The sequence below is a fragment of the Pogona vitticeps genome, chromosome 12 (genome assembly GCF_051106095.1).
Source record: "Pogona vitticeps strain Pit_001003342236 chromosome 12, PviZW2.1, whole genome shotgun sequence".
In the NCBI taxonomy this organism is placed as follows: Eukaryota; Metazoa; Chordata; class Lepidosauria; order Squamata; family Agamidae; genus Pogona; species Pogona vitticeps.
Window position 1 is genome coordinate 16,213,772 of NC_135794.1, and position 24,712 is coordinate 16,238,483.

At 44.1% G+C, this 24,712-nt stretch overlaps 1 protein-coding gene across 2 annotated transcripts; it reads left to right on the forward strand.

Moving 5' to 3' along the window:
* Positions 1-8,852: 8,852 nt before the first annotated feature.
* Positions 8,853-19,311, forward strand: PARP16 (poly(ADP-ribose) polymerase family member 16). Of its 2 annotated transcripts, none has more exons than XM_072981633.2 (7): positions 8,853-9,064; positions 10,105-10,307; positions 12,422-12,559; positions 15,534-15,740; positions 16,508-16,679; positions 17,071-17,212; positions 18,377-19,311. In XM_072981633.2, the coding sequence occupies exons 2-7, from the start codon at positions 10,116-10,118 to the stop codon at positions 18,516-18,518; spliced, it is 993 nt and encodes a 330-aa protein (XP_072837734.2). In that variant the 5' UTR covers positions 8,853-9,064; positions 10,105-10,115; the 3' UTR covers positions 18,519-19,311. The 2 variants fall into 2 exon arrangements, with proteins under 2 accessions (XP_072837734.2, XP_072837732.2); XM_072981631.2 differs by having other exon boundaries at positions 8,994-9,213.
* Positions 19,312-24,712: the final 5,401 nt, after the last annotated feature.

Sequence of the window (24,712 nt, forward strand, 5' to 3'; positions counted from 1 at the left end):
TTTGGTTTTTGAAAACTGGTTTGTGGATTTATTTTTCTTCCAAAAACTCAAAGAATCCTCTTGTTGAACTGTGCACACTGGGAAAGTCAGAAACACAAACGTGTTTCTGTTCTTCCAAGGCTGTTTTCATCTTTTGTTGATAAGAACTGGAAAAAAGAACAACAGCCACCATGATTAGGACTATGGTGGCTGTTATTTTAAAAAGGAAACCATGGATTAGGGTTGCTATTTTTCAAATCCCTTTTAATTTTCCCCTTTCTTTCACCTTTAGGAATAAGTGGCCAGCTCTGCTGTACTCATCATCATAACAACCGAAGAAACAAACTCTTATTTCATATTGCAGGCAAACATATGTGCTTCCATTTTTGATGCCTGTGTAGAGAACACTACTGAAGGTGAAGGTAAAAAGCAAAGAAAAGTTCAAGGGACAGAGTGTAACTCCAGCTCATTCATTATACACACCCCCAATATTTTAACTTTTTGAGAGTGATGTTACCAAACAAGTTATGTTCCACAAGCTCAGGATTGTTTAAGTAATTCATGTCTGTCATGCCTCAATTTTAAAAAGACAGTTTCCCACCCAACCCAACTGAGGTGTTTAGTCATGGTTGGGAGCTGGGCATCCTTTAATCTTATCTTAGCTGCAGCACTGCCTTGGCTATTCTGCCACATAAGGGCCAGGGACGGTATGTCACATCATAAGAAATGATACTGGGCTTCCGGCGAGACTCTGCTGCCCTCTTTTGGCAAAACTCACAACCACTGGAAGTCCAACACAATGTTGTTTCTTTCCAACCTTTGTTCATAATTTTGTTTGATTACTTTCCATTGCCAATTAATTTCTTTACCAACGATGATAAGCATCTAAGGATTTCAAAGTAGTTATAAAACATGCAGTATAAAACAATATATAAAGTACTGTATATGACATCCTCAGGATGAGTAAGCATGAAATATGGGATTTACAGGGGAAGATGTATGAAATTACGAGGGACGTGGTGGCGCTGTGGGTTAAACCGCAGAAGCCTCTGCGTTGCCAGGGCAGTAGACCTGCGTCATAAGATCGAATTCACGAAATGGACTAAGCCCCCGTCACTTTTCCCAGCTCCCACCAACCTAGTGGTTCGAAAGCATGCAAAATGCGAGTAGATAAATAGGTACCACCATGATGGGAAGGTAATAGTGTTCTGTGTCTAAGTCGCACTGGCCATGTGACCATGGAAGATTGTCTTCAGACAAAAAACGCTAGCTCCATGGGTTGGAAACAGAGATGAGCACCGCCCTCTAGAGTTGGACACAACTGGACAAATTGTCAAGGGGATCCTTTACCTTTACTTTATGTATAAAATTAGAAATGTTGAACATACATTTAATGATAGGATTTCTGGTGCACATTTAATATGAAAGGGAAGAAGATTCACATAGTGTATTCCGGTGTAGAAGCTACAGTTGATTTTATTTTTTATTTGCTTTCTAGAGTACGTAATTCTTCTCTCATCTTGTCAGCTGGCCTTTATTCCACATAAATGTCTGCTATCTCAGAATCTCCCTGACTAGGATACATATCTCAACATGATCAGTGAGGTTGAGTGTGAAATCAATGATATCAGGAGGCTGGAGTCCATTGGACTTTAGCAGGGTCCCCCAAGGCATAATACTCAGCGCTATCAAACTAAGAAACATTAACCTTCTTTGGAATTAAAGGTCTCATCAGCAGAAGAAAATGGATAATTCAAATGGCGATGGAGGCAAAGAAACTCCTGGAGGGCAGCTACTGGGCAGCAACATACTGAAAGGTCACAAGGATCTTTAGTGGACAATGGCAGTGACACTAACTTTTTTTAGTACTGCGTTGAAGAGTACAATGGTAAAGCACTCTTGAATCTTTCTAACCTTGAAAGCCCTATGAGTGAATCATAAATGAAAAAAGAGATAGTGCTGAAATATGAGACTCATGGGTCAGAAGGTACCCAATCTACTACTGGGGAAGATCATAGTGGGTGGGAATCTGGTGATATGGCAGACTCATAGAACCAAAGAATAGTGATGTTGAAAGGGGCCTCTAAGGCCATCAAGTCCAATCCCCTATTCAACGGAGGAATACAAATCAAATAATATCTGCCAGGTGGTTGTCTAAGTTTCTTTTGAATGTCTCCAGTGTTGGAGCACTCACCACCTCTCAAGGTCATTGGTTCCACTGTCTTACTGCTCTAACAGTTAGAAAGTTTTTCCTGATATTCAACCAAAATCTGGCTTCCTATAACTTGAAGCCCATTTTTGTGTGTCCTGCTCTCTGGGATGATCGACAAAAGATCCTGCCCCTCCTCTGAATGACAGCCTTTCAAGTATTTGAAAAGTGCTATCATATCTCCCCTTAGCTGTCTTTCCTCAAGGCTAAGCCTGCCTAATACTTTCGGTCTTTCCTCCTAGGGCTTGGTTTCCAGCCCTCTGATCATCCTTTTTGCCCTCCTCTGAACTTCTTCCAAGTTGTTGGCATCCTTCTTGAAGAGCGGTGCCCAGAACTGGACACAATACTCAAAGTGAGACCTAACTAGGGTTGGCAGGTACATGGGTACCAAAAGGAGGACATAGAAAGACAAAAAAGAGGACAGAGGAGGACATATTGAATGTTTCATTTGAATTGTTCCAGATGGAACCCACAACCAATACAATTTTATTACAATAGCTGCCAATAAATGTCTCTTAGTGAACCGACCAAGAAACAATCATGTTAAAAAAAATTCAATAGAGGCTTTTTTTTCTAAATTTACCAAAAAACATTATTTAAACAGTCAATTGTACCCAAACCCACCCTGGCCCGGCTGTGGATCCCCGGCTGCTCGCACTCTGCACAGGCTCAGAGGCAAGCTTGTTAATCTGGACACCCAAACAAGGCTCTAGCACAGGCAGGGGGAAAGCAGCGTCGCGTAAAACCGAATGAGGCAGTCTCCCCTCCCCTGAGGGTCATAAGTTCAAGGCTGGGGAATGTGGGAGTTGGAGTCCCCGAAAGGGACTTGGAACACACACAGTCCGGGCGCTCGCCTTCCCATTGATGCACTCAGGTGCTGCTTGCTCCTGCCTGGCTCGGCGGGGGGCGCTCTGCTCCCGCTGACTTTCTGGGCTCCATGTGGGCTGGGCGGGCATGGTGGATCACCGAGCAGCCGCGGCAGGAGGGGGCAAGGGCTGCGCTCCAGCACCGGCAGCAGGCATGCGGTTGGGGACGGGGAAAGACAGGGAGAGGGGGAATCCTTCCACCTCTCCCCCTCCCATCCAAAATTATAACATAAAATATACAAAAGCCTGACATTTTAAAGGTTTTTATCTTTGCCTGCCGGACGGAGGATATTAGGCTAAAATTGCCTGACGTCTGGCAACCCTAGGCCTAACCAGTGCTGAATAGAGGGGAACTAACACCTCGTGGGATTTGGAGACTATACTTTTGTTAATGCGGCCTAAAATAGCATTTGCCTTTTTTGTAGCCACATCACACTGTTGGCTCATATTCAGGTTGTGATCTATGACAATTCCAAGCTCCTTCTCGCTTGTAGTATTACTGAGCCAGGTATCCCCCATCTTGTAACGGTTGAATGCTGCTGCCGCTCAAGAGTTCTGTTAAAGTAGGTTTCATCTTCCCTTATAGCCTTGAGTGTGGCTACTTGCTGCTCCAGTTCTCTCACCTTTTCTTCTGACATTGCCACTAGTTTGCACTTGTTGTATGTGTACACTGTGTTATACTCAGGAACAAAGACAGAGCACAAACTTTGCAGGTAACTACAACCAAATTGTCTCCAACCTCCATAATCCCTGCTAGTATTTTTTTTAACTTTCAACTGATTGTTTAGGAATGCCCGTCCCTTTTATTTTGTTACTTCGGCTGTAGCTGGGAGCCTCTACAAATATATTACTACTGTGTTTTCCCGAAATTAAGACTTGCATAGCATACTTCACATCCAGAGTTCTGCTTTCTTTGCTTCACATGACTATTCTGAAGATGAAGGTGAAGAGGAAGAGAGAGATGTAAACCTTGAGTTTACCATTATTATGCTCTATTATGGTAACATTTGTTTTTATAGTAATATTGATGCCTCCGTTTGTGCATGCTTGATGCTTTGCTGACTGTTTATTCTCTTATGTACAGAATAAACTCTACATAAGAGAATAGAGTGGCCTCTGGTTAGATGGGTGGTATATACATGAATTATATGAATGAATTAAATAAATAAATAAATAAATAATTGATTAACACTGGAGGAAAGGCTAGGTGTAAGTACAAGCCCAAAATACTGGGAATTGTACTCCTAAAAACTCAGAGGTATTTCCCTTGCAAACTTCTTCATTCCTCTTTCACTCAGATCTTAAAAAGTCATTTTTGGACTACAATTCTGATAATCCCAATACAGTGTGGTTGCCAAGTGGTCAGGGAAGAATAAAGGAGACTGAATAGTGCTGTCACTAATGAAGCTACTAGATTAAAGTCAAAAGGATGTCTAATGGTTGAAGTGCACAGAGATTAAAGTCTGAAACTACACAATATATACAATTGGAACACAGATTGTGAAAAAGATGAGTAAAAGTAAACTTAAAACCATACAGCAAGAAATGGGATGTTTAAACACTGCAGTGTTTAGTGTCAGTGAAGTAAAGTGGATTGGAATGGAACATTTCTAGTCAGACAACTACAAAGTGTTTTACTCTGGAAATGACAAACCCGGAAGAAATGGAGTGGCTCTAATATGAACGCAAGGTGTATCACTGGCAGTTAGGGGTTATAGTGCAAGGTCTAACCAAATATCAATCAGACCTCTGGGAATACCTATCAACGTAACCATCACTCAAGTCTATGCTCCTTCTATAGATGCTGAAGAAGATGAAACTGAAGCTTTTATGCAAGCATCCAGGAGAAAACTGATCACATACCAAAGCAAGATATAATCATAGGCGACTGGAATGTAAAAGTAGGAAAGAATGCCAAACCAAAGATCATGGGAAATTTCATCTAGGAATTAGAAATAAAGCAAGAAGACTCACAGAGATATGCTAAGTCAAAAACCTATTTATTGCAAATACATTTCATGAAATAACTGGACAGAAGACTGTACATGAGGACATCACCAGATGGCCAATATAGAAATCAAACATACATAATTGCAAGCAAGAGATGAAGAGGCTGTACCTCGTCTGCCAAAACAAGAACAGATTGTGCTTACTATCAAAAATTAAACTAAAGGTGAAAAAGAACACTAAAGGAATCCTAGTGTCAAAATATAATTAACTAAGATTTTTGATGACTTTAAAAGTCGTATAAAGAATAGATTTGCATCACTAAGCTCAGTAGTAGAGATGGGGGTATTTGTATACAGTGGACCCTCTACTTATGGAATTAATCCGTATTGGAATGGTGGGTGCAGGTCGAAAGGTCTGTAGGTCGAGTCTCCATTGACCTACAATGCATTGACAACCGATTAATCCCATAACCGGCTGGTTTTGTTCCATTTTTGTACCATTTTGGTTTTTTTCTCGTCTGTAGGTCGATTCTCCGGCTGCAAGTCGAACCTAAATTTTATGGCCAGAGAAGTCTGTAACTCGAAAAGTCTGTAAGTCGAGCCATCTGTAAGTGGAGGGTCCGCTGTACGAATACGAATATACCCGCACAAGTGGCGTTAACGAGGATCCAGCCCTGTGGGTCCAGACGGTCCCCTCACCAATTCGCTGCGGACGCAGATGGCCCGATTCTACCAACAGCTACACAGCGTGCGATCCACTCGCCACTCCTGGCAGGAGGCAGGAGGACAAACCTCGCTGCAAGGTCGAAGAGTGGCGAGCGGATCGCGTGCTGCGATCCACGGCGGATCGGTGAGTGGACCATCTGGCCCCATGGGGCTGGATCCTCGTTAACGTCACCTGTGCAGGGATATTCGTATTCGTATAGGAATACCCCCATCTCTACTCAGTAGACTGTAAAGTAGAAGAACTGTGGATTGAAAACAAAGATACTATTAAGGAAGAATGCAAAAAGAGAATTCCTGTAGTAAAAAGAAAAGAGAAACCTTGATGGGTTACGAGAAACACTTAAAATTGGAAATGATAGTTGAGAAGCAAAAGTAAAAAGGTGACAGAAGTACTGTACAGTCAGAACCTGAATACAACTTTTCAGCAATTATCACACAGAGACAGATTGTTCTGAAAGGGATGTGCCTCAGCATATGATTCTCCTGAAGCAAAACTTGGATTGTGGACATAAAACTACTGTTAGGATGGCTGGGCTGAATTGTTCCTGTAGGAACTTGTGTTGAACAAGGGTGTTTTTTATCTCCATATCTGTTCAGTCTGTATGTAGAACATATACAGAAAGCTGGAGTGGATTCAGATGAAGGAGGAATTAGAATTGGTGGAAGAAACACTAATCATAATTATATGCAGATGGCCTCGTATTACAGGCAGAAAGCAGCATTGACTTGAACCGACTCCTGATGGAAGTGAAAAAAGAAATTGCAAAAGCAGGACTATAGTTGAACACTAAAAAGACAAAAATCATGATTACATCATGAGCACATAACTGAACACATGCTGGAAAAGACAATAATGCTAGGAAAAGTAGAATGCAGCAGGAAAAGAGGAAGACCAAAAATGAGACGGTTTGTCTCCATAAAGGAAGGCACAACTTGAAGTTTACAAAAGCTGAACAGGGCTCTTAACAATAGAACATTCTGGAGTAATTCATTCATAAAAGGCATCTTGATGGTGGAGTACAGCAATATCAGAAGTTAAATCAGTTGTTAAGGTTTCACATGGCCTCTTGCTTTTCTTGCTTCCTCTGATTAGAGTGGTCAGGTTTATGGCTTGTAGAATTTTCCATTTATTTACTCAAACCTGCCAGATAGAAGATATATACTTTGAATTCTGGGTCTAGGAATCCATTGTGAACATCGAAATTGGATACAGCTCTTCTCCAATTGCTTCCATTTTCTTCATTTAAGCAGTATAATTTCAGGCAGGTGCCTATGCATGTGTGTCTTGTGTGCATGCATCTGCAGTTTAATTGATGTCATCGTTAAAGACATTGGAAAGAAAAAAAACCTTTGCTAATCAACTGCAGATCACCTGGAAATCTACCAATACATGGCTGCTTCCAGATGGCACTTTTCTTGTACTCTCACTGTGCTTCATTCACAATATTTTCATGTGCATGTGTTAGAGACGCCAGATGTCCTCTTTTAGGGAGGAAGGCCCTACGCTTGAAGCCAGGCCAGAAGGCAGCCCTTGGATTTGAAGGGTGGCTGTCTTGTCAAAGTCTGGTTTAAAGGTAACCAGAACAAGGAAGTGACTCATCCACAGGGAGGAACACCTGAATGAGAGGCTCAGCAGGCACACAGAGGGGTGGTTTATTATCTTCTCCATTTGAGTAAGAGGAATTTTTAATTCCATTTAATTTATCCCCCAAGCTAATTTTGCACCTGTAGATATAAAATAGCACATGCAAATTTATACAAACCAATCTTCTCTTTTGTCCTACCTTTTGGCAATGCATGTTCTCATTGTTGGAGATGTGTAGTCACCATGGCAGTGAGTGAGTGGTGTGTGTGTGTGTGTGTGTGTGTGTGTGTGTGTGTGTGTGTGTGTGTGTGAGTGAGAGAGAGAGAGAGAGAGAGAGAGAGAGAGAGAGAGAGATAAACAAAACAAAAAGCAAGACAAAAACATTGTGGCACCTTAAAGACTAATTGCTGTTTTTTAAGGTCCACTTCTTCAGACATCAGATTGAGACCATGTGTGGGGGTCCGCTGTCATTTTCCATTCTATTGTTTTCCCACCAATTTCCCCATGTTTATCTGATTCCTCTTTATGGAGGAAAAGGTATAAGAGCTGCAAAGTGCCAAAGAGCCCTTGCAGGTTGAATTGCCTCAGATCTAGCTTCTGCCCACTTCTTCACTGACATAACTATGGGATTTCTGGCATTCAGGTGATTGTGCCAATTTGTCCGAGTTGCCCTTGATGAGTTCTTTTGTGATTACGATAACCACACAATACAGTACAGACACACAACACAGCATCCCTAACAAGGTTTTGAAGGTAATATTTAAGGAGTGGTTTTATCAGTTCTGACAGCCATGACTTTTCATGGCCCAATGGGGATTCGAACTCAGCTTTCTTGCATCCTAATCCCTCACTCTTATCCACTACACTGGTCACCCTTCATCTCTTTTTACTTATTTCTTATAGTTTATTTATTCTTATTTTTAAATCTTAGATATATGATTCAAATACTGCTTGTAGGCTTCACTGTGTTGATAGATCGACTTTTTCCCCGATGATGAAATTTCCCATACTATCCCAATGAGAAATACTTCGTTTCTTTTGAGGAAATATAGCAGAGAAAAATAAAAGAAAAACGAAGAAAGGGAATAAAAACATTATGGCACATCAACACGAGTTTTTGTGGATAAATTCTACAGTTGCCACAACGTTGTTGTCTCTCTCTCTCTTCTTTGTTTCGGGATATTTCTTGGGGGGGTATCTGATATTCTTGCAGACACACCTACTTCTTCAAAAAAATGACTATTTTGAAGAAACAATCCACTTCAGATGGCCACTTTCGCTACAGAATTTATACGATAATAACTATGTACTCATAACAACCACAATACTGTAATAATATTTTGGACGTTCCTCGTGAAGGATAAGGGAAACCATTTGGCTTCGGTGGCGGGTACTGAGCATGCGCAGAATGATAGCGAAAGTAAGGGGGGGCAAATTAAGAGCCGAGTCCAGTTGGAAGAAAGGAAAGGCTGGTGCTTCATTTCTTGTTACTGAGCATGCCCAAGAGAAGTTGGCCAAGGACGCTACTGCGCCTGCTCGAAGTGTGAGGCGGGCAAAGTAAGGGCAAATTTGGTGCTTCAGTTTCTTGTACTGGGCATGTCGCAAAGGAAAAAAAACGCACCCTGCCAGCCCTAGGCTCCACCTGACGTTACTGAGCGTGGCAAAAATGAAAGGCGCATGCGCAGTAACCCTTTCAGAACCGACCCTCGGTGGGGAGTTGCTGCCCTTCCTCTCGGTGTGAGTCGCTGAGGTAACCCGGAAGTTGAGGGGAGAGAAGGGGGGGGGGAACAAAGATTAGAAAGCTCGTCAGGGCTCCGGGGAATGGCCATAAGAAAAGGAGGATAAGTCCAGTTTGTATCCTCTTGGCTAGCCGCTGCCTCCCAGACAGGAATTCAACAGGTAAGCCTGTGGAGAGTGCCTGCACAAAAGGGGAGGCTTGATGGATTTCTGCCTCGTACGCGACGGTTAAGGGTATGGGTCTTGTCAGGCTCCAGGGGTTTTCAGTCTGTGGCTTTCTAGATGATGCTGGACTCTTACTCCCCTCAGTCCCAGTCAGGGATGATGGGACCTGCAATACAAGACCCTTCTGAGAAATACAAGTTGCCTGCTCCGTGGGGTTCTCCTTCTGTGTATTCTTAATATCTGAGTGACATGTTTTTAGTGAGGTGGCGGGATGGGGGGAAAGATAGTTTCACTGGGTACAAAGATGCAGTGATGAGGATGTTGATTGATTGATTGATTGATTGATTGGATTTCTATCCCGCCCATCTAGACCAAAGATCTACTCTGGGTGGTTTACAAATTTTAAAACAATAAAACCAAAAAAACATATATTATAGATCCAAGGTGGCAAAAGTATAAGAAATTAAGATACTGCAGGAGGGAAAGCCTGCCCAAATAGCCAGGTTTTAAGTTTATTCTTGAAGGGAGTCAGGCGGATCTGAAACTCCTTTAGAGTACACACACAGTGAATCAAGCAGGGGTATTTAAAAAAACCACACAGATCATGAATAGATTCTCCCTTGGTATGCGTATATGAACTTGTGCGATTTGCTGCTGTGTTGTGTTTGTGTGTATGGCTTTGAATATGGGTGGTGTAAGTGTCAAGATGCCTGTATGTGTCATGCTCTTGTGCTGTGGGCTTGGTGACTGTATTTTGGGCAATTTAACCCCTTCCCCCTTTGGAAAGGACAGCCTGGCCATCCCCCAAGGGGTGATCTCTGAGGGTCTGCCGTACAAGGACCATCAGCTAACGTAGGCTTTTCCCTCTTACCTTGGTTTCCTTGACAGGGCTTTTAGGGATGCAGGTTCCAAGTGCTGGTGATGCTGCTGTTGAAGAGCAGGTCCGGGAGGCCATCCAGAAAGATCTTCTGGCTGCTGACCTGAAACTGAGCTTCTTTGTCTCTGCTCTGCAAAGCTACAAGCGGGATTCTGTCCTTCGGCCGTTTCCAGCACTCTACTCCACAGAAGAGAGCAAAGATTTTGAGGCTTTGGTGAGTTGTCTCCCTGCTGAAGGTGTCCTTGTGATTTAAAAAAGCAGGTTGGATTTGGTATTCAGCTCATGTGGAGCATCTAGTTTAGGTGGTTTTCTAAGCATGCACAGCTACATTGCGGGTGTGTTTGTTTCTGACAATTAGGAGAAAGAACATTGGCCAGAATCATATTGGCAGTTCATATGAGATTTGTGTAATATGCCACAATAGCTGGCTGGCAATTGACAAGATGCCAGAGCACATCTCAGTTGTACAGATGGGTGTACCACTGGCCACATGACTGGGATGCACTTGCACCTTATCACCTGCCTGCAGTTAGCTGTGTCAGGTTATACAAACCTTTTTTGAACATCAGTAAGATTCTGGACATTGTACTCTTGTTGAAGAAAATCAGGTTTTGCTGTTGTGCTTGCAAAACAATTATTCATGGAAATTGAAGCTTCCTGGAGGACCTGCTTTCCCAGACCAGTGGAGTTGCATCATAATTGCTGCTGAGGAACAAATTGCATCCTTACTGGTACTGTCATGTTCTCCAAGTTGGGTTGTCTGCCTTGGTGAACCCATGTGAAAATGTGACATCTTATGCAGAATTGAATAGGATTGCGAGGATTCTGTTTCCAATACCTGTGATTTAGTGAAGGGGAAGTGGGACAGCCAAAGAAAATTCAGAAAATAGACAGTCCTGTGTCACAAGGAGACTAATAATAAGTCTCTCTTCTTTTGCTACTGTATTGCCATGTACATGTTGACACCCGTGTGCCAAGTGGATGAATTTCTTCAGGGACAAATATCCCGTTTTTGTGAATAAGGGAGCAGATATTGATTCCACCTGCCACCACTTTCATAGGTAGGTGGTGGCCTTCCATTGAGTCAGAAAATGGTGGGCCAATATTGTCAGCTCTGATGGTTAGTAGCTCTCCAGAGTTTCAGGCAGGATTCTTTCCTAGCCCTAGCTGGAGAAGCCAAGGATTGAGCTTGGGGTTTTGGCACAGAAAGGATGCCATCTACCACTGAGCCAGATCACTTCTCCATCTCTACGGCAAACACCTTGACAGGAAATACCTTGGCATCAAAGACCTTTTCTTCCTTCCAAAGAATATTTGAAGTGTGTGGCTTCCTGAGGAACTTCTGTCTTCCCAGTCTGAAACGTTACAGGCAATTTGGGCTTGTGAAAACAATGCCATTGATAACAGGGATCTGTTTTGGAGATCATTGTGGGTGGGAATCTGATGGTTGTAAGGTATGATAGACTCATTCATGGATCTTCAATTATAAACGCAACACATTTATAAACACAGAGACTATCTTTTGTGCAGTCCTGTTAATCCTAGTGAATCTCTGGCTCACCTGGGCTGTGAAAAATCATATTTCCTGGAAGATTCACATATTTCTCTGTGCATGTAGCATCCTTTTGCAGTGTTCAGTTGATGGCGAGGGGTGAAAGTTTTCCTGCAGCCAAAAGTGTCATACCTTAGCTATAGAATGTGAGTTTGGTATGAAGAAATCCACAGCTTTGATATCCAGTAAACTCAGGGAGCCAGTGGAAGACAGGAAGGCCTGGTGTGCTCTGGTCCATGGGGACACGACTTAACGACTAAACAACAACAAATATATTGACTTAGATGAAGTGACAGTCAGGCTTGCCAGAAACTCCCCGTTCTGTGTTTTTGGCCCTGCCTGGTGTTGGTCAATATAGTTTTCAAGTTTTCAAATTATTCTCCCTGTCTTCAGGTGGCAGCTTTATGCACGACACACTTCCCTCACAGTTCCCATTGGACAGGGCTGTGGATCTTTTGGCTCTGAAACCATAATGTGTTTTGTGTCTCAAGCTGCTCTTGCCTGCTGGTGTGGTCCATGGAGTCAGTTTCTTTGACCAATTAAGCATTTATTTTTCAATTTTTTAAAAAGAAAAAAGATGACTGTTCTTTAGAACCAGGCTGAGGTTCCCCTATGCCTTGAGTGACACCCCAAAAAGTGTTTCTACTAATTGACTGCAGGCTTTGGATACTTTCTAGGTCTGTATTGGACCTGGGGGCACCCAGATGGTCGAGAAAAACCCATTTGAGATGGTCGAGAAAAACCAGAAATGTGTGCTAAGCATGTTTGTCTCTCAGCTTGCAGATGCAAATGCATTGGTGAGCTTGAAGGAGTTGCTTGAGTCCACCCACAGTGCAGACCAAAGGGCCTGGGAACTGCTGTGGTGGGTGCTGTCCTCCAAGGCCTTGCGGATACAAAGCACCAGCAAGAAAGAGGTGAGAATCTTTACGTTACAATGATCGCATACTTGGCTTAGCTCCTGAAACGGAACCTGGGGGTAATCTTGGGACTGAACTTTGGGATTGAAGCTGGCTCCAAAGAGATTTAGGAAAGGAGAGGGATCTTAAATCTCTTGTAAGAAACTCAGTGCATAGTGGGCATCACTATCTAGTCAAAGTTGAGCCCTTTAACCTGAAAGAAAAAAATTCAGTAAAAGGCTGATCCTGCCTTTTGAACAATAAGCAAAGCAAAGTGTGCTACTTATATATTGCCCCACAGCACTTAAGGCACTCTCTGAATAGTTTACAGTTTAGTGATGCAAACGTTTTGTGCCCCAGCAAGCACGGTACTCATTTACTCACCTCAGAAGGATGGAAAGCTGAGTCAACCTTGAGCCACCAACCCAAGCCCTGTGGAATTGAACTCAGGTCATGAGCAGAGGCTTGACTGCAGTTCAACAAAATAGATGGTACTCAAATTTAAATCCATGGCCAAAAATATACTTGAGCAAATTGAAATACGTCCTGTTCAAGAATGTTGATAATGTGAGAACAAGTAAAGCAGAGGAGAGAAAACCAATAAGGAGCTAGGAAGAAATAGATTCCCTCCCCCCCCCCAAAAAAAGTTATTTCACTGGATCCCACTGAAGGAAATTTATATATTTTTTATTTTGTTGTTTTAATATGATATCCAGCATCCTACTGATGTTCACAGAAAGTCTGCATAACTTACAGGGCTTAATAGAGGAGGGTGCTGGGGCACATTTTGGTTGTACTTTGTACCTGTCCGGGCACATGGCCAAGACACACCTGGGCACCTCATCAGCTTATCCGCAGTTAGCCTTGGCAACTTGTATAAACCTTACACACATTTATTGTATGTATGTACAGTGGTGCCCCACAACGAAATCGCATCACGACAAACTTTTTGCGATCGCAAAAGCAATCGCAAAACGATGTTCCCTATGGGGGAATTTTGCTTTGCGATTATCGGTTCCCTGCTTCGGCCGCCCGCTGTGTTTTCGCACGGATTCCTCACTGCACAGGCAGCGAAAATGGCCGCGCTATGGAGGATCTTCACTGGACAGTGAGTTTGAAGCCCCTAGGAACGCATTAATCTGGTTTTAATGCGTTTCTATGGGCTTTTAAAAATTGCATCACGACGTTTTCGTTCTACAGCGATTTCGCTGGAACGAATTAACGTCGTGATGCGAGGCACCACTGTATGTATGTATGTATGTATGTATGTATGTATGTATGTATGTATGTATGTATGTATGTATGTATGTATGTATGTATGTATGTATGTATGTATGTATGTATGTATGTATGTATGTACGTACTGCCCATCCTGCTAGTTCATTTAATTGTAATAAATAAATAAAAATAAATGAATAAATATATTCATATTAAGTTTCAATTTTATGATCATACGGTATTAACCTATAAGGCCTTAAACGGTTTGGGATCTGGATATCTGGCTGAGCACCTCCTTCCCGTTAGGTCTGCCCATCCTATAAGATTGTTGCAGGCAGGGCAGCGAGAGTTCTGACCCCGAGAAAGACCTGGAAAACAACTACTAGAAATCGGGTCTTCTTGACCGTAGCCTCACAACTGTGGAACTCTCTTCCACCAGATCTTCACTGGGCACATTCAAAAAGCTTTTAAACCCCTGGTTATTTCTACAGGCCTTCCCTGAACAAACAACAGCATGATACAACAGTGTCCAATAATATAACATCCATCACACCGCCATGGTCCATGTATTTACGGTTTTCAGGCTTGTAATTTATTGCATTGTATCTTTGTTTTCACTGCACTTTATGAGATTTGATTTGCGCCCCTGAATGAAGTGTTATTTTGTTGCTCTGTCTATTGGTTGTAAACCTCCCAGAATGGCCTTGGCTGCCAGACGGGTGGTATATAAATCAGTCAATCAAATAAATAAATATAACTATAAATATTTTATCACTTGTGTTGTTACTAGTGGCATCTATATTATAAGTAGGTTATGAGCTGTTTCAGGTCCTGGTATTGGGAGAAACACGGGATGTAAATGTAAATACATAATTATATAGCAGTAGCAATCATAACGACCAGCAGAAGACCCTTAGCAGGGCAGTTAGTCAAAGAAACCCTTAAAATCTGGATGGTCACAGTTGACTTCTGAATAATCATCAGCTACACCCAGCAGTGAAAAGGCCAACAGAGAAAGGCTGGGACGAACATCTCTGGGAAGGCTTCCAGACCTTTGTGCAATCACTGAGAAGGCCCTGATTTGTTATTCTGCTCCTTTTAAAAGTCCTATTTAAGATTAGGAGGAGCTTCAGGACTTACTTAGTGCTCTTCCATTGAAATTGTTATGATTTTTAAGTGCTTCACCCAGAATAGAGCAACTCTCTTGGGTCAGATGTATTCTTTCCAGTTGGCAGTTTGAAGAGGGTGTATAGCAGGTGGAGGAATTCACAAGGTCAAATCAATACTCAGCCTAAATGAAGCTTGCAAGCAAATGCTTAACGAACAGAGAATGTGTTCAGGTGGTATGATGATGAATTGTCCCTATTTGTTAAAGAAGATTAAAATATAATAAATACATCCAGAGGCTAAGGTGATTGAAGCAGACCTAAGAAAAGTTAATTTTTGGGCTGCAATTCTCAGAATCCCTGACTAGATGGTTCTGGGAGTTGTAGTCCAGAGGTGACTTTGCCTTGTGAAAGGTTCCCCCCCCCCGCCCTCTGGTATCCTTAGCAAAGTTTGAGTAGCAGATTGTGCAGTGGTACTTTAGATTCTCTTTATTTAATTTAACATCTTGTGAGAAAATGCAGCACGTTGGTTGTGAGCATTGCAGGGGCACCTTCTTTGACAGCCATTCTGAGCCTTTGATGCCCGAAGGAAATCTATTTCCCACCCTTCCCACTCTGTGGATCTGTGCCTTTAAGTGACTAACCTTGGTGTCTTGATGGCATTGAAGTATACAAGGATCCAAGAGCTGACAGGAGCACCCAGCGTCCCAGTCCCTGCGCCAGACTTCCTGTTTGAAATAATCTACTTCAATCAGATGAATGCCAAATTCGAGGAGACCAAGGCGGGGAGAGACCTCATCTATGCATTCCATGGGAGCCGCCTTGAGAACTTCCACTCCATTGTGCACAATGGGCTACAGTGCCATCTGAACAGGGTAAGGGAGTGGTCTTCATTGCACCCTGCCAGATCTTCGACTTAGAGCCTTCTTCCATCCATAGCCACTGGACAGCCCACAAAATGCCTCGAGAGTGGGGGGCTTACAAGAAGGATGTGTTAGCAATAGCTCTGGTCTTGCTGTTTTCCTGTAACTGGCAATCCAAAGGTATGCCACCTCTGCTCCTGCAGGCGTGATGAGTAGCCACCACATTCTCCTCTATTAATTTGTCCAATCCCCTTTGAAAGCCATGTAAACCCTTGTGGTCACGGCGTTGAATTTATCGCCTGTTATATTTGTATCCCAACTTTTGGCCTGGGAGCTTCAGGGGGCAAATGTGGGTTTTCTTCTCCGAATGTTATCCTCACAACAGCCCTGTGAGGTAGGTCAAGCTGAGTGTGTGTCCTTTGGGTCATCCAGCCAACTTTGCAGCCAAGGGGGAATTTGCCAAGAAGGAGAGCCTTCCAGTACTATCAACAGCCAGAGTGTCCTCCCTTATGTTTCTGTTGTTCTCACTTGCGTGGAATGACAGATCTTGCTGTAATTCAGTGATGGCAGAATTGCACTAAATGCAGAGATTGGGACATTTACCTTTCAACTCCCAGTGGTCCTTATATACCCTTAATACCGTATGGGATAATTTAGTAGCTATAGTGCAAAGAAGTAACTTTCCCTACCTCTGTAAATAACTGATGCTTGGGGGAAGTGGGGCTGGATACCAGTGTGCAGATCCTTTGATATGCAACAGATTCCTGTTTTTTTTCCAGACCTCCTTGTTTGGGGAAGGCACGTACCTGACCAGTGACCTGAGCCTAGCTCTTCTCTACAGCCCCCACGGTCTGGGCTGGCAACGAAGTATCATGGGCCCGCTCCTGAGCTGCGTTGCTGTTTGTGAGATCATTGACCACCCGGATGTGAAATGCCAAGTGCAGAAGAAAGGTTAGTTGCTGGAATGGCCTTCCCTCCTCCTGGCATTATCCAGGTCCGTAGAACTTCCACCATCCCCAACCAGCAGGCCTGGGCTTTGCCTGCAACAGCCAGCCACTCTTTATGGTATTGGCTGTAGGGTCTTCAACTCAGGATTTGGCAAAGTTTGACTTTCCAGAACTTGCTGGTGAGACTGATGGGAGCTGCAGTCCAGAAACGGGGGGTGGGGAGGCACTTTAACTTGAAATGCTTCTGAACCTTGAGTCAGGAGTTGCCTTAGACTCTCGATTCATTTAATGTAACTTTTTGTGAGTCCCCGCTGCCAACTGCTAGCAGTCACACCATCAATGCTATCTTGTTTTCACCTTGGTTCTAAGAAGACCTCCTTGGTTTTCTTGTGTAGACTCTAAAGAAATAGACAAGAAGAGAGCCAGAGTGAAGAACAGCGAAGGGGGCGATGTCCCTCAGAAATATTTTGTTGTTACAAACAATCAACTAATCCGGGTGAAGTACTTGCTGGTGTATTCACAGAAGCAGCGCCGGAGGTGAGTGCGCCATCTTTTTACCTTAATCACCACGTGGAATAGGTCCCGCAGAGATGATCTGACTACGTGCATCCCCTGCTCACTGAAAAAAAGATTTCTGAGTGAGGAGGAAGTGTCTGTCCTGGTGAACCTAGCTGTCCCAAAAATGCAGAAAAGTGAACTGCAAAATGAACTTCCTGAGAAGTCTCCACTTTGTCCTCAATAAAATCAAGTTACTAGTCCTCATGGCTGTGAAGTCGAAGATACGCTCGAATAGGCAATGCCTACTAAAATCTCCAAGACTGAAAGAAAGTTTTGTCAGAGGGCAGAACCTTATAAATGGGGGAGGAGTTTTATGACATGTCATATTTTTTCTGCAGCCTATTTTTGAGCTTAAGGGTGGGTTTGAATATGTTTATGAGTAATCTGGTGAGAAAAGCAGATTACTCATAAATATGTTTGAACTTGCTTTTGGGTTCAAATGTAGGTTGCAGAGAAAATGTGTAATGTCATAGAAATCCTGCCCCTAGTTACAGTATAAGATTCCTTGTTTGGGCAGAAACAGAGCAAACCATACCAAACAGCATGAGGCCCCCTTTTATTAAAACCAATTGCTTGGCCAGTTGGCTTGCCTGCTTGTAAATGGGACTGTAGCCTTTTTTTGAATAGGAGCTTTATTGTATCAGATTTTAAAATAACTAATTTTCTTGTATGCCCTTTTAGAATTTCATGTGATGAAGTGTGGCATAGAAATGTTTTAGGTAAAGGTAAAGGTTCCCTTTGACAATTTTTTGTCCAGTCGTGTTCGACTCTAGGGGGCGGTGCTCATCCCCGTTTCCAAGCCGTAGAGCCAGCGTTTTGTCCGAAGACAATCTTCCGTGGTCACATGGCCAGTGCGACTTAGACACGGAACGCTGTTACCTTCCCACCGAGGTGGTCCCTATTTATCTACTTGCATTTGCATGCTTTCGAACCGTTAGGTTGGCGGGAGCTGGGACAAGCGACGGGCGCTCATTCCGTCAGGTGGATTCGATCTTACGACTGCTGGTCTTCTGACCCTGCAGCACAGAGGCTTCTGCGGTTTAACCCACAGCGCCACCACGTCCCTTATAGAAATGTTTTAAATGCATACAATTAAAAAAAAAACCAAGTATCTAATAATAGCTATCTTTTTCTCCTTTGCAGGCCTGCCAGTCAGTCATGGATCTTCAGGTATCGCTTTGCTGTGATGATGAGCCTTTATCTGCTGCTGCTGATTATCATTGGGGCTAGCAACTCCCCAGCTTTCCTTTACTATTGGAACAGGCTTTTTGACATGAACCGATGAAACGTGGGGGTGACAAACCTTCACCATATGCCTTAAACAGTGAGGGATCTACAGCCTTCATGGACTTCCTTCATCTCAAAGCTCTGGGGATGAGCACAAGGATGGATGGAGTCGAGAGAAATGCCTGTGTTTCAGCTGCCTTAACTTCCTGATGCCTCTTAATGTCTCATTTTTGGCTTGCTTCCCTGCACAAGAGACAGGTGGAAGACCCCACCACTTCCTTGCCTTGTGAAAGATGGAGGGGGAGGAAGCAGGTGGCTAGGAGAGAAGGTGTTCGGTCAGAGCAGTGAAGGGTGTGTGTGTGTGTGTGACTTTGATGTTTAGCGTATCACGTTCTCCAAGAGGTAGCAATGTATTTTAATGCACTTTGTTGGCGAGGAGGCTGCTTGCTGTCTTGTTCAGAAGTGGGATGGGGGAATTACTTTTTTTGGACTGTAACTCCCAGAATCTGCCCATGCCCCACAACCAGCATGGCCGCTGTGAGTTCTGGTCCGAAAAAAGTAATGTCTTCTTGTCTCTGATCCTATGCCTTGCGCAGAACTTGTGGTCCTTTCTGACTTGGACATCTGAAACACATTTGATGAAACTTGTTTTATGAAGTGTAATGTGTGTGCATGTGCGTGTGTGTGTGTGTGTCCAGCCATTCAAGCTGGAAAAATGTACATCCCTGGACAGGATGGCATGCATCTTTGGCTCCCACGGTTTCCAGCTGCCATGTGACCTTTGGCCTTGTCCTCCCTACTCCGTCCCCACCTCTACCCGTTCTCTGTGCTTTTTCCTCCAGGGATCCCCCTTTTTCCTGTTTTGCCTTGATTCCCTCTGTGGCCAGGCTTCTCCTGTCCTTTCAGTTTCTCGGGCTGAATCTCTTTCCTCCAAGGGGAGAGGCGGGCGCCTCCCAGTTGGAGAGAAATCACAGGCTAGGAGCGATGTTTGGGGAGGTGAGGCTGAGTCGCAGCGCAAGTCAAGGCAAGCACTACTGGTGAGTCTCTTCTAAACTCGCTCAAACCATGCAAGTGGATTCCAACGATTTTTGAGCAGGAGCAGCTTGGGACCAGAACAGGAGGGGTGCGGCATCCCAGAATTTGGAGTGAGAAATCCCCTTCCTGCTCAGATCGTGACTCTTCCCACCCCACTTTTAAACAGCTGTTTATCTCACTCTTACCTAACTTGCTAGCCTCCCAAGTCCTGGCTGAAAATGATGGGAGTTGCAGTCCAACTTGCAGACACTGAGTCGTCTTTCTGTTCCCATCCTTGTTGTAAGAACAAGAACGGCACGCTGCGTTTTACTGTCCCGATTGACTGGGAGCAGGAAGTGAGAATTTGGGTTGAGGGCAGGCCCTCTGCACATTTCAAGCAGCTCCTTTCTTTCCTTCGTAAGACCAGCACAAAAACAGGAGCTTTCGGAGGTGGCCTGAAGTGTGCCATGAGCTGTACTTGTTTGTTTTGCTCCTTCATGAAGGAACCTGGCCTCTTCTTGGGGCCTTTGAAGGCCCTCAGAAAGAGAGAGAAGAAAACCCTCATAATGCATATTCTCCCCTCCATCAAAATAGAAGAATCAGGCCTCTATGGGGTGCTGTTCCCCTTTTCAGCAAGGGCACACTGACTTTTAAAGCAAACCAGCCCAAGTCTGTTTTTTTTAAGTGAGGCTCTTAAATTAAAAAAAAAATCTGGAGGGACTGGTGTGGCCTCTTAGACTTCACTCCTCCCAAAAAGAGTCTCGTATTCTTTACAGCAGTGGTCCCCAACCTTGGGCCTCCAGATGTTCTTGGACTACAACTCCCAGAAGCCTTCACCACCACCACTGCTGGCCAGGATTTCTGGGAGTTGAATTCCAAGAACATCCAGAGGCCCAGTGGGGACCACTGTTCTACAGGACAGAGAAGCAGCTTGTTCCACAGGAAAGAGACCTGGCTGGGACAAATCCCTCAGTCAGGAAAGAAGACTCTCATATTATTATGGCTACTGCAGGTTGGAAAGGTCCGGGATGCTGTCAAACCGAAGTAGCTAAAGAGCCACAGCTTTTTGGAGGCATGTGATGTGTGGATGGTGGGCAGTTCTTCGCTCATGATCAGAACAGAGTTCATTTTCACACAGCAGGACTCAGCCGCCTTCCCCTAAAGCCCCTTGTACTCCTCAAAAAATACCTCATCTCGTGAGCTGGGGTGTGTGTGTCCATGAGCATGGCATGGAAATTCAGGCAGGGAGCTGTAGATGGGGGGGGTGCCTTTTGGAAATCATCCTCCTCCATTATGCAAGCACCGGAAACAGGAGCCAGTCCTTGCTCTGGTCCTTAGAACTGTTGTGTTTCCATGGATAAGGCATGTCATCTCACTGGTAGGGCTGTGTTGAAAAGTAAATAGACATGGAGGTTTCTCCTGGTTTTCTTACAGAACCTCAGAGCTGACCCTAAGTATGGTTTGCATTGTTGGGTTTAGAGTGTGTATGGGAAGCAAGAAGAATGGTTAGTTGAAAAAGTATGTCTTGGAAGACTTTTAGGTGTTCTGCCACAGTTTTTTGGGGGCACGTTGCTATCAAATGCAGTTCTTGTTTTGAAGATGGGAATGACAGTGGTGACCTACCTCTCAAACCTGTTACGAAGGCAATTGCAATAAAGACAGTCATGCACTTTGAACATTAAAACTGCTAAATCCACGAGAAGTAGTGGTGTTTCTGTTTTACCCTGGGAATAGATGTTTGGAATCTTTTAAAAAGTTCAAGACAGTTGACTATTTCTTACAGAGTCCCAAGTACTAAGGACCTCTAGCCATTCCTTCTCTTATCCTTCCCTGCACACTCTTTGTTGGGGGGGGGGGAGACCTGCACAACCCAGTAAATGCAACAGAATATGATCTGCTTAATATTTTCTTCTGAAGTACACACCTGTGTCTGAGCACCTGCTCTAAAAACCTCAGTTTCCCAATTCTGTCCCCATTTCATCTTCAGGTGAACACAGAGTGGAAGGAGTAGGAACTATATCACATGGTACCTAAGAGGATGGCTCTCTGTCAGCAAGTTCGCTGCTGCCGATTTCTTTTCTGCCTCCGCTGCAATGTTTCCTCTAATTTTCTGGGGTGCTGTGTGGAGGCGTCACCTCCTGAGGGCAGGATTCTGTCTGTGACCCAAAGCAAATGGGTGAAAACAGCAGCTGATGCAGAGCAGTGCGCCCATGTGCCTTAGAGGGCATACTGCTTCAGTATGATTGGCAGAGGTGGTGGGAATAGTGGAGGTAGTTTTGTGAGATTCTCAAGTGTGCTCTGTTGATTTGTCTTTAAATGCTGTGACAGGTTTGCCTTGAAAAATCAGTCAAGCAACAACCAAGGCCTATCTGCTTTTACTATACTGGATTCTTGGTGTCATGTAGTGGAGAGAGTGATGGACTAGGATTCTGAACAACAGGTTAAATTCCTTACTTGGCCATGGAAACTCCCTGGGAGAGAGGAACTGGGAAAACCACCCCTCACCTTGAAAGCCTTGTTAGGATCGGTTCCGACTTGACCCCATAGAACACACACAGAAAGGATGCTGGAAGAACAGGGATATCCACTAATACCAAGATTGGATTTTCACCTGCCTTCCAGAAGTTTCATATGTGTCCTATAACAGAATGCTGAGAGAAGTTTACCCCCATCACACCCTGTTGCAGCCATGAGTCAGATGACTGGATCAGGCTGTAGATGTGGAAAGGCAGAGACAGGTAAAATGATGGGATCTTTAGGGGACAAGGAAGAGATTCAACACCCAGGGACATTTCTTCGCTAATAATGGGGGGGTGGTTGTTTTGCATTTTCAGTTGCCAAAGAAATTTCCCAAGGCCGTTCATAAACAGAGGAGCTTAGGTTTCAACAATCCTGTTGTGCTTCCTATGTGTTTCAGTGCTCCATTCGGAAAAGTGCACAAAACCTTACGTCCTGGGGAAAGAGCAAAAAAAAATGTTCCTTCTAGTGAAAATAACGTTCAGTGCACTATATTTTAAAGATTTCTCTCCTAGGCAAAACATACCCCAAAACGTGCAGAAAGTGTGCAGTTTTCCTTCATGTGCAAGTATATTTTTAAAAATGAGAAATTGAGTGAAACCAAAATGGACACCTTTGTCCAGCTCTGCCCTTCTTAATCAGCTGTATTGGAATGAGTAGCAACCACTCATTTACATGGGAGGAGAAACTGTGCTGCTTTGCACGCTTTGCTTTTAGAATCATATTTAAACACCAGGAAGAACCACCAACATGGCAGCTTGTTGTGGTTCGTGGGTCATAAAGCCACAAATTTCCCCAGGAATTTCCAACAAACCATGACTTGATTCATCTTTTTTTACAAGCTGTCATTTTTTTAAAAAGGCTGAGCCCCCTCCACCCGCTTCCCACTGCTCCCCTTTGCCTCTTTACTTTGGCCTAGCCTGACTGGTGCCTACAGAGGCAGAGAGATCACGCTAGCCTGCTCACACGATTCCAGGTAGCTAGCCTGGCCCATAGGCCAAGAGAACAGACCAACTGGACAGACCCATGCCAGCTGACTCTTTGCTTCGATGAGCGCTGATCAGCTGGTTGGCACCTGCAGAGGGAGAGAGGTCAGGCTAGCCTGCCGGAATGGAGTTTTCTTTTCCACCGGTGTCGGCATGGACAGGACAAGGTAGGGAGGCAACGGGGCAGTGGGAAGGGGGCAGCGGGTGAGCTGTGGGGACAGAGAGAGTGGGCCAGCCGAATCGCTGTTCGGCAGGCTCGCAGGCAGAGGGAGCAAACTGGGCTACCAGAACGGCTGTTTTGGTAGTCTAGCTTGCTCTTTGGGCCCAGGCCCAAATGAAGGGACGAAAACAAAAAGGGTAATTATTTCTCACGTTATATTCGTCAGGGCCTCTGGAATGGATGAATACAAAGTGACAAATATTACACAAATCAGCAACTTCTGACTAAATACCGCAATTCTTTATATGTCCCCATGTCTGGGGACATCCAGGTCCAAATCAACACTGGCTGGCTGGAACAGCTGCGTGGTCTCCTTGTGTGCAAGCATTCCCCATCTTTTAGGAAAGGGGGCTACTGCAGGGATACTTGACAGAACCCCTGTTAGCTGTAAAAGGTAGGAGACCAATTCAGCAAAATTATTGATGGGACCATCCTGTGATCTTAACTGGTAAAAAAACAGAACCGTTGCATTCTCCGTCTTCTGTTACTTCAGTTTGGGGGCCGTGTGTCCTCTTTTAAAGAGGGGAGTCCAGTTTTAAGTTTGATGCAAGGGCAAAAGCTCATTAGGGGGAAGTCAAAGGGCTTTGTAGTTGCTCATCCACAGGTAGCAGCATCTGGACAATGGAGAACTCATGTTGCAAGCCTTCCCATCTTCCAGGTGAGATGTGGTATCATTCTTCTCGAATCATAAGCCACTTCACATTTTGCATCTGTATGTACAAATTACCACCTTTTTTTAAAAAAATGAAGCATCATCCTTTCTGTGTGATGCATATTCCCATTTGGGGGGAGGGGAGAAGCAGGGTGCCACAGCCCCTTGATGGGAAATGGCATCATTTTGGAGGCCTCCTTGGAAAGAAACAGATGAGGACTTCTACTAAATAATGGGGACCACAGTCTCTCTCCCCGGACAATGCCTTGGTCAGTTCCCAAGTCAATGTGGAGGCAGTAGGCTGCCTTGCTGGGAAGGAGGTCTGCATTAATGAGAGGCAGAAGGCAAACTTTTAATACAAGGACCAGATGCTGAGATAGGTGGGATATGCCATCACTTTGACCTCTAACCCCTGCCGCCCTCCAGTAAATCTGCTTGTTTTAACTCCTGACCTCTTCATCCTCCGAAAAACCGCCTGCAAAACATTTGGACCGGCACGGATGTTTGTCATGTTTTGGAATTGTTTGTTATGATCAGCAATCTTGCTTATTTGTTGATTTTAGGGCTACTCAACGATGATCTTTGCTTCAGTTCTATTTATGATGGTCCTCTCAGCAGACACGATGCTGTACACAACAGGAATTTGCAAACCCTATTGCCCTAAGGCACTTGCAGTTAAAATTTAGATGAACATTAAGTCCCTTGGCTAGCAGTGTGTTGTGCAACATTTAAACTGTTTCAACTCTCCAAAGGATCTCTATTTCTGAAATTCTGGCCGAAAATGCCTGCATGGTCAGAAATGATGGGTGAGATTTATTTTTCAGTTTACCTTTGGATAAGAATTTACAGTACAAGGAAATTAG

Excerpts from the sequence above, each read along its gene's own strand:
- PARP16 (XM_072981633.2), top strand. The coding sequence starts at position 10,116 with ATGCAGGTTCCAAGTGCTGGTGATGCTGCTGTTGAAGAGCAGGTCCGG. Across the intron at positions 12,560-15,533 it reads AAAGCACCAGCAAGAAAGAG|TATACAAGGATCCAAGAGCT; the intron begins GTGAGAATCTTT and ends ATGGCATTGAAG. Across the intron at positions 15,741-16,507 it reads TACAGTGCCATCTGAACAGG|ACCTCCTTGTTTGGGGAAGG; the intron begins GTAAGGGAGTGG and ends TTTTTTTTCCAG.